The sequence below is a fragment of the Natrix helvetica genome, assembly GCF_964273705.1.
Source record: "Natrix helvetica genome assembly, chromosome: 1".
NCBI lineage: Eukaryota > Metazoa > Chordata > Lepidosauria > Squamata > Natricidae > Natrix > Natrix helvetica.
The window spans coordinates 64,671,147-64,681,666 of record NC_138548.1 but is presented as its reverse complement, the minus strand read 5'-3'; the positions used below and the strand labels follow the sequence as shown (position 1 = coordinate 64,681,666).

Sequence of the window (10,520 nt, the reverse complement as noted above, 5' to 3'; positions counted from 1 at the left end):
GTTATGCAAAAGGTGCCACATGGATCAGGGAAGGTGCACACTCAGGTTGGGTAAGGCACATGTGGGAATAGCATGTGATTGAAAGAGTGCATGGGGCTTCTTTCTGTCCTGTTCCTCTCTCTCTCCATTCTCAGGAGGCAGGCAAGTGACTGCTACTGCATGGGGGAGGAAGTGAGAGATTGTGAAAATGGTTGCAAAACTGTCACAGAACTTTGAAAATGAGGATCCTATGGCTGCAGTAGCAATCCAACCACAGCAGAATTTTGAAGCAGCCACAACTTCCCTAAATATTACAGCCTAAGGAGTCACGGCTTCCAGAATTTGAATTCATTTGAGGTATCTTGGTTCAAACATGGCTCTCCTATGATTTACTGTTTTGACCAGTCAAAGATTATAGAAATGAGAGTTTTAGCAATATTATAAATGTTGATGGCTAAGGAAGCAATACTTTTTTAAACATTCAAATTCTAACATTTGTCCTTGCTTATAAAATGCTATATGTTATTTATCTTATAGATATTCCAAAAGAAGTAAAATGTTGTAATTATGTTTAATTAAAATGATTATAACAAAGACAAAATACATTGTCATTGCAGATACATGTTCATATAAGATGGATATTAACATTAAAAACTTTTTTCTTAATATGAACAGTTGTGCTCATTCAAATGTCAATGTAAAATAACAAAATAAAATATTTTAAGTTTTAATTTATAATATAATAAAATATTACAAAATAACATTCTTATAACATCTACTGTGGTGGTCCAATTTATTGCACATTGCGTGCCATACCAAAAAATAAACACAGTTGGATAGCACCGAAAATCTGTTCATTGACAAAATTTTCATGTTAATTAGAAAATATCACACTGCTTGGATCCACACACACAGTATACTATGCAGAAACATTTTGAGATCCTAGTTTCTTTGGGAAAATGTGATGCAAATGAAGGCCAATAGCAGACTGGCAGTTGTGATTTCACACAGTTGTGCATATAATAATATTAACAATAATTACACCAAAATCTGACTGCCTGTATGCAGCAATAACTTTCATATTATTACATAACACCTGTCTAACCCAGGTATTTTAAGTACTTGATAAGAGGACAAAAATGCCAAATCCATACCAAACATCTGGCTGACATATGCAACCAAACATAATAGTAGAATAATAACATAATTCTACAATATTCTTAAGAAACCAGGATTCATATAGGCTGACTGAGGCCAGGCATTCTCTGGCAAAATATCCTTTAAAACTGATTAGGTCACTAAAAATGCCCTTTCATATAACAGACTTCAAAATTCCTGGCCAAATGCATCTTCTTTATATTTCCGCAAAATTTGTCTAGAGACAGGAGTTCCCTGATTAACTCATCCATCTTCCTTCTGCCTAGAGTACAATGTTATGACAGTGAGCTACTAACATTGCATTTATTCATTACAATGGCTATTTTACAGGTTTTTTTAAAAAAAAATATTCAGATTGATTTACATTTTTTTCAAATTAGAAAACATTGAGAAAATGATTAAAATAGGTCAAATAGAACATATATCTGAAAGAGAAACAAATGGAGAAGGCACAAGAACACCACATATAGTAAATTATATATTTACTAATCCCAAAGTGGGCATTCAGAATCTGCAAGACCAACGTGTAGACATCTGTTGAATACTTTAAACTGAAATCTGTACTCTTAGCTGCATATGCTCCTTACAGAATTTAAACACCATCTCATGAATAATTCAGGTGACATTTGAACCAGTTTTGAGGACAGAAGACATTCTTGTAGTTCATTAGAAATTTTTATCTTCCTTACAGCATTACCTATTTAGTACAAAATTACAGAACAGAATGGAAATTCCTACCTCTCATTGGGTTACATTTGATAGTGTGAATTCATATAAGCCCAACTGTATTTTCTGCAACCTATCTCTTCTATATGAATAACTAATAGTATATTTGTTGGGATAGTATTTTAGCAGTATGAGATTGTGATGACCAGTGGCATTAAAACATGCTACTCAGTATGCTGCTTTCTTTTTCTCCACTGCTTATTTTTTTTTCAAGTGCTTGGTCAGATGTAGTTAATTTACTTTATGGGAAGTCATTCTGATTTTGTTTCAATTAGTAGGGTTTATCCACCCATTTTTATTTTTGTAAAGTTATTATGTGGCTTCTTAATACAGCTGTTACAAAATGTCCATATAGCGCAAACATAAATATAGCACCTTAGTGAATTTATAAGAAAGGAATCAAAGCCAAATGTAGTCATATTAACCAACAACACCCACTGATATTAAAAAATTAACATAATGGCCATTGTAACAACTCAGTTAGGGATGGAATACTTTTGTTTCTTCTAAAGATATACAGTAAAAAAGCAAAAAAGGCCATTTTTTTGGTTATACTTAAAAGTGTGACATGAAAGGACAGAATAACCAAACAAAAAATAACATAAGGGCAATTCTTTAGGAAGCTGCTCTATGCGAATCCCTTTAAAATGAATGGGTCTCGTGCAAAAGTACAACAATGCTTTAGTACTGTGTTATTCATTTCAACTGTACTTATATAGAAAAAACAACAACTGTACCGATCAAATCCCATTCTGAAGGGGAAATTCTTAGTTAGTTTCAAAATAATAATGTATATTATGCAAAGTTTCTAGTTATTTTAATAGGACCTGAATGTATGGCTGGGGGAATGCAGAAAAGAGATTCCATTCCTATATATCTCATTGAATGTATTAATTCACATAGAAATTGGACAACTCTAACACCTCTTCCCATATCCTTGTACATTTGACAGAAGTATCAAAATTACCTTTACTCCATCTGTGGGTAACAATTTTAAAGTAGCTGCTTCTAAACAAAACTTACAATAACAATTATAAAGCAATGGATTATACAAATTATTTTTGATTGAAAAAGTATCTTTCCTTTCAACTTTGTGAAAATTTTATTGTTTTCTGGAAAACAATCATCCTTTGTTACATTGAAGGAAACCCTAATATACATAAAAACCATTTCTTAAAATTATTTACAGATAGGAGTGATTGAAATACAAGTAACATTTGTAAAAATAAGTATATTGAACTTAAATTTCAATGAGAAAAAGGAAAATAAAGAATATGCTTTTAACATGAATGATGGTTACATAACTAAGTTATGGGTGTAACTATCATTCATGTTAAAGTTTTCAGGTTTTTATTATAGCTCTCTATTATTTATTATATTAGTTTCTGGATTGGCAGTCCATTACAGGGGCACTAAGATCATATTTTGAATCAAATTACTTTCCTGTCAATTTATTGGGTAGGACTAAGGCAGTGATGTATAATAATCAGATTATGAGGGTTTTTGAAAAGGTGACATAATTGTGTGTTTACACTCAGCTCCTTAAAAATAGCAGGCCTTGCTGGAATCACTGTTTAATAGTCAATAAAATTGTACATCCCAAGATTAAACATATTGAATCATAAATATATTTAGGATTATTTTGTACTTAGAATATTAAAGATGTCGTGGAAAATTCTTGCAGAATTATGGGATGATTCATCTTGATCTGGACTATCTTCTGGTGTCCAAACTTCTAGAGGATGAAAATCAGAGCCACTAAAGTTTCTTCTCAGTTTAACATAGTCTGAGTTGATTCAATTGGAATGCATTATTTAATTTAATGATAAGATATTAATTACTCTTTAAAAAAAAAACCAAACCAAACCAAAAACTGATTGTTTTGTTCCTGAGGAATCAAGTGCTTTTTTAATCCATTTTCTTATGCCAAATATGCCAATGTCTAAAGCTGCTATTGTAAGCAATTTATTATTCTTATGAATTATAAAAAAGCACAATTTAAAATTAACAAGCCTTATTAATTGTTCCATCTTAGGTTTCCAATGAAATAGATTTGCAGATATATATTACCAGATTATCATATAAAACCAAAAAATGATGATCTTTGATATTATTTCATTTCACTGACATTTACTAAAATTTCTATCATTCAGAAATATTAAAACAGTACATTCAATGACTTACACATATCGGTTAACAATATTGTTTATATCATTTTGTGTGAGAATTTAGCAAATTCGTTGGCCTGTTAGAAGTGAATTTCTAATTCAGATGTTCTACCATCTGTTAGAATGGAATAACAAAGAAGCATAGATCCTTAAAGTGAGCATGGCACAATGCAATTTTTTTTTTGCATTTTTAGATCTGTTTTTATGAATAAGTATTAACCGTTTCATTTTTTTAAACATATATGAGATCAAAATAAGTCAACTTATTTAAAAAACATTTTCCAGTTAATAAGCAACAGATATATCATTCAGACATAATTCTAGTTTTATTTTCTGATTTCGGAGATAAAATATGATTTTCATGGCTGCTGGAAAAGTGCAGTAAAAATAGTGAAGGAAAACTATTTTCTTCTCCTTCACTGATGATTACAATACTCGGTTTACATGTAGATAATAGAAGATGGAAAACTGTCATAAAATTTGTTTGGTGATATTTTGTCATTTAATTCAGGCCTTATTCCAGGAATAACTTTGCCTACATATATCATATTACACGATTAGGTTAAGGGATTTTACTGGGTTAATTTCTATATCTATGTTTACTATACACTCTCCATATTCATCATCCTGTAATCCCTTAAATTGGGTTAGAGTTGGGGCGACTGGATGGAGCTGAAGTGTTTTCTGGTTGGATGCACTTCCTGATGCAACATGGAGTTCACAACAGATATTTTTTTTCTTTGTACTCTAGGAGAAACATCTGCTGCTACCTAGGCTTGAACTCTCAACCTTCCAAGTGGGAGGTGAGCATCTTCACCACTAGGCCATCATGCTGCTCCTATTCATTGTTCACAATTATTATAAACTCTGCTAAAATTCTTAAGAAAGCCAGTTAGGTGTAGATGTTCAAAGTGGCAGGCTAGAAGTTGGAAGACCACATGCTGTATTCCTAGCTGGCTAGTCATTCTCACAGCCTTAGGGAGCAGGCAATGGGAAGTCACTACTTATCCAGCAAGTTGATAGCAATTAAGAATAATTTGACTACATTAAAAACATTAAAAACAAAACCTCTTAAGATTTTCTTACTTTCAGATAAGTCCTTTTTAAACAGGCCATTCAGAAACAAATACTTGAAGGATTGAAACTTTTTTGCATAGAAATGGAAATCAAATCAGTTTATAGAATAAAACAATCTGGCATGCATGGAATTTTATACCACTTGCCAACTCAACAGTGATTACATGCACCTTTTCATTAAGGTAAATTTAGAACGTGATGACTAATGACGTAAGTCTTTGCCATCACATTACAGACATAATTTTCTTGAAGCTGGCTTCTCCATTCCTTCTACCAACAACCGGAGAACCTTCTGCTAATGTGGGATAGGAAACTCTTCTGCATGTATTAGAACTGGGAATTAAGGGGACACTGATTTTAAACAATGTTCCTCTTGCTATCTCTGTCTGGATTCAAAATAACATTCCCTTTTTTCTCCCCTTATTCAACAACTGTTTTTTATCATTATTATTAAATTTATTTCCCATCTATTTTGCCATAGGGCTACTTTGGATTTATTTCAACATGTGCATTCAATGAAAATTTTTAGGAACTATGGGATTGCTAGGAGAAAGAACACTGCACTCTATAGTTCTTCATTTTTTTATTTAAAAATAATTATAGTTGTTAGTTACCTTTACATTACTATCCTTGAAGTTTTAGATCTCTTGATATTAAAGGGCATGCAAGACATCTGGACTCCAGTCTGAAGGTCTTTGTACAGGGATTGTTTCATTTATACAAGTGGTAATGTTGTATTCCATGTTGAATATTTATTTGACAATAACAGGAGATGTTCCTAACATGAAGTATAATTAATGTGAAGTAGCATTCATTCTGTTGGATAACAATGAATGGTCTTTGAGTGAAAACCTCGCCCAGTGATTTGAATCTGCTTACTTAGGCCTGCCAAAAATCGTACAATTTAAAGTGAGAATACAGAAAATAATAAAGAAAAACTTGGGCATTTGAGTTTTCTAATATGTCACACGGTTTCACTGTCTTAATTGCATGGACGTATACCATAAATATTATTTAAACTTTAAAAAAGAACTAAAAACTAAATAATGAACTGTAAACATGTTCTTCTTAAAGCGGATGAGAAACTTACTCATTGACATGTAAGATGCAGCATAGTCTTTGTCACTCATATAATTTACACGCCTGATGTTACAGGATCTCAGGAAAGCCTATTCCTTATAACTGCTGACTATGCAAAATCTCTTTGGGAGGTTATAAATATGATATATCTGTTCAGTTATATACTGAGCAGATTTCATGACATCTGTGCATCTTTGTAAGATTAGGCTGTTCATTTAGAATAGCAACCATTAGATTACTTAGAATGCTTTTTTCCTGTGCAAAAAAGGAAAAAAAGAAAAGAAAAAAAAGAGAACAGTTAATACAAGCAACAATAGTATGAAATATTTTAATATATGTAGTTTCATACAAATGATCACTGTTTAAAAGTGCCACAAGGTCCTGCTACCATCATACACATTTGATTTTTTTTTCTTCTCAAGCAAATGGCAAATATTAACCTTAGTTGCATTTCATAACATCAACATGGTTTAAAATTGTAACACTTCAACATTGCATGTTAAAGAAGAAATACAATGATTATTAGTATCATGATATAGAAAAATAGCAAGATTATTTTATAGTAATAGTTTACTACAAACAGGGATTATATTGCACAATGCCCTCTTGACACTGAGTATAATTTTAATTTACAGTACTTGTTTTGCTTTCTATGGTTTATTACCTTCTGGTTAGTTATCTCTGCAGATTTTGCATCATGTTAACAAACCATGTGCAATTATAACCTATTACTGGAATATCCAAATAATTTATCCTAATTATTATTTTCAGCAAAGGGAAAACATATGTGATAGAAAATGTGAGCATATTTTTGTTACCCTAAATTTCCAATGAAGTAGAATACTTCCTCATTTTGTATCCCAGAGCAACTCTGTTCAATTGAAATGTTGAGGAATAATACATATTTTGATTCCTTTAAGCATATATGAACATATACCATATTTCAATATTCATTTTATGTGAGAGGTACTGTGATTCTTGACTCATATAAATCCTAAAAAAATTGTAGGCACTTTCCTACATGACCTTCCCATTTAATTACAGTAGCATATCTATAAGCTATAAAATGTGCATCCAAGATTAATTTTCCTAATTTACAGAATGGGAAAGGGAGCCATTTTTAAAAAGGGTATTACATGCACATGTTGGAGCACCAGCATCCAAAAGAGATAAATGAATTACAATGAATCACTAGTTTCTCCCATAAAACTGAAAAATGAAAACAAGTATTATATACTCATATTACAAATTCTATATAATTTAAATAAAAAATAAACATGTGTGTATTTATAAAACAATACAAATAAGTCATTTATCCAGAATTCTCCCAAAATAGATTGCTATGTTTCAGATTCATTTAAATTTATTAAAATGTCTAGACATTAACATTTAACATCATCTAGATATCCCCATTGTAACGGGGACACCTGTCTTTTCAATAGTATGATATAAAGTTATTTATTTTAAAAAAATACACATGGCTGGATACTTTTCTATTTCTAAATACTGAAATTAACTTATATTTTCATACCAATACTTCTGGAACATTGTCTTTTTTTTCTTAACTATTTTGATCTGTATTTTTAGTATGCAGTAATCTCATATTATGACACTGGATTTTTGTACTATGTGGCCAGACTTGGGTAATGTATGATTTTTGACGTTTAATACTTTGGGTACCATGAATTTTGAATGAGCTGAATGTTAGATGCTCTGCTGAGAATCTTTAAATGTTGATAATACTTACCAATTGTTTAAATGGCTCTGACATACAACTGCAGCTAACTATGCATATTAATGCTAAGAAGCAAAGAAATAGATTCAAGGAGGAAACTTTTAGATAATTAAGGCTAAACTGACTTTCCTCCTTGTGAAGAATTAAACAAAACAAGCAGTATATAACAAATATGGAATTATATGCACCATATGCATTCAGTTAAAACTGTTTTTGCCCATTTGAGGAACCACCAGACACTGTAAGTGAATAATACTTTTTGTATTAACAAAGCTTTTCTTCAAGCATGTTTGTCTCAGATTTATTAGGTTCTTGATTTTGTAGATACTCTGAATTAGGCAAAACCTTAAGGGAAATGTTCATTACAAAGTATGCAATAATTATCAGAATATGTGCTGTAATTTGTGTGACCCATCATGAAAATGCCCAATGAAACTGTGACATAGGGATTACATTCACTGTTAAATTACTAAAATCTACCAATTGTAATGCTTCAAGACTGTTTATTTTTTCCAATAGAAAAATAAATCTCATACATTTGAACTGGTACACAAAACTGGGATAAAATTTATCAGATTTCTTGATAGCACCATTTACACATTCTTTAAAGTAAACATTAATATGCACTTTCTTAGAAAGCGATATAAATATATAGATATATAAATACAGGACTTGCTAACCTCTGTTAACCATCTGAATGTGATGGAATAATCTATCTCTACTGTGCAGGTAGGCTTGTGCATGGTGGTGTGGCAATATTTTAAAAGTTTGTTACAGATGTGATGGGAAGCTGGAAGGAGTCGAATAAGCAGAAAAAAGAGCTTAGATCTACTGTAAGCAATGAGTCGGAATGAGCCGTTAAAGGTTAGAATTTATCTTTGTTTCTGATCATTCAATGAGAAAAAATGACTTCCACGGAAATATATAGATTTAAACTGTTTGTAGAAAGGGGTGAAGTGGTGGTGGTGGGTGAATAGGATTGAAAGTCCTACAGGTAATAGCAATAACTGGAAGTGCAGACGAAATAGGTCTTCAGTGCAAAGAGGAAGGCAGCCATTTAAAAAGTCTAAGTGCAATGTTGTGGTGCTGAAAGAAAAGCTCCAGGTGATAAAAGAAAAACAAAACAAAACAAAATTAAAAAAAAACTGCAATGCAACTTCAAGCAGTAATTTGTGGTGCTGAAAGGACAGCTCCCAGCGTTGAGGAAAAGATCTTGGATCTAGAATGAGGTGTCCAATCTGTATGATAAACAGCACACTGTGTCTCAGAGCGCCTATTCAATCTCAGTAAGTAAATGAAATATTGATTGAAAGTGACCCTGAAACAGAATGCATTAAAAAGACATAGAAAGCTGCAGAACTGAGGTAATTCTTATTCAGTGTGTTCACCAGCCTCCCTATAGTAAAACAAATCTATAAATAGGTGCATTTTATAAGATGTTTGGCCCTTGTATCATTAGTTTTCTCCATTTTAAATCACTTTAGTGGAACAGCCTTTGCTGTACACATGATGAGCTTTGAAACCATATACTAATTGCTTTGCAATAAGTTAAATCTTTTTACAAATCAATACTATATGACCTATAAATTTCAAAATATATTTTTAAACAGCATGAAGCTGGCTTACAGATAATTCATGCAAACCCTTGTTATTACTATCACAATTTAAAGATTAATAATTTCAATTTAGCAATAGAGTTTAACCAACACATATATAATAAATATATGCATTGGTGGTGGGCCACAAAAGCTCCAGATTGTCAATTATACTTTTAAAGTTCAACTATGTGCATTTTGTCAACATCAACAGCTAAAAAAAATACACAGTGTATTTTTCTTTAAAGGATGATCTCAATTTAACATTAATTCCAGATGAAATGTATGGTTTCCACAGTGGACTAGTAGAATTTTGATATAACAGGTTGAAAGTCTTCTAAGACTAAATAAAACATTTTAAAGACCCAACAATTGAAATGCTTCTATTATACAACCTAATACATTTTATTTTTCATCCCCTTTACCAGTTAAAACTAGGATAGGGCCCCAATAATTGCCTTGCCTGCATCCATGCTGACTCTGAGACAGCATGGACAAATTTACATAGATATTATTCACTGTTAATGTATTATAAATGGTCTGAGACTTGTGACATGCAAGGAAAAAATGAGACGGGAGACAAGTGATGCTACATGATGAACTAAGCACATTTATAATGATAAAATGAGTAAATATAATAGCGGCAATGCTAACCACTGATTTCACGAGATACACTATTTGTCAAAACTTACACAGCTACAGAGTATCGACGATAAATAGTCATTACCAAGTAACACAGTTTACTACAGCTTTTCTCTTTCATTTTAAACAAGCATATCATTCCCTTTTTAATAATTCTCTAAATAAATATTTAGAGACCGAGAACTAAATGAAATAACAATCCTATGTTAAAAACTAAAATGAAAATAAAAATGACTCTACTCTTACAGTTTGACAGAAATGAGTTATTAATAGTGAAGGAGTGGGGGGAATGGGGAAGGGAAGGATCAGGGAATTATTTCAAGTTCTCAATGTCCAAAAGTAAATTGCACAGTAAATCAA

At 31.7% G+C, this 10,520-nt stretch overlaps 1 protein-coding gene across 2 annotated transcripts in view; it reads right to left on the bottom strand.

The window, feature by feature from the left end:
- Window positions 1–427: 427 nt before the first annotated feature.
- The window catches only part of NOVA1 (NOVA alternative splicing regulator 1), a 148,345-nt gene continuing 138,252 nt past the window's right edge, over window positions 428–10,520 (bottom strand). The window contains exons 5-6 of one of the 2 annotated variants that reach the window (XR_014173829.1): window positions 6,199–6,443; window positions 428–5,993 (exon numbers count right to left, since the gene is read on the bottom strand). Coding sequence is in view for 1 of the 2 variants with exons in the window: in XM_081935829.1 (XP_081791955.1) it covers window positions 6,342–6,443 (102 nt within the window). In the remaining variant the exon portion in view is untranslated. Of the gene's footprint in view, window positions 6,444–10,520 lie in introns of both variants that reach the window. The other variant, XM_081935829.1, reaches the window with a different exon arrangement.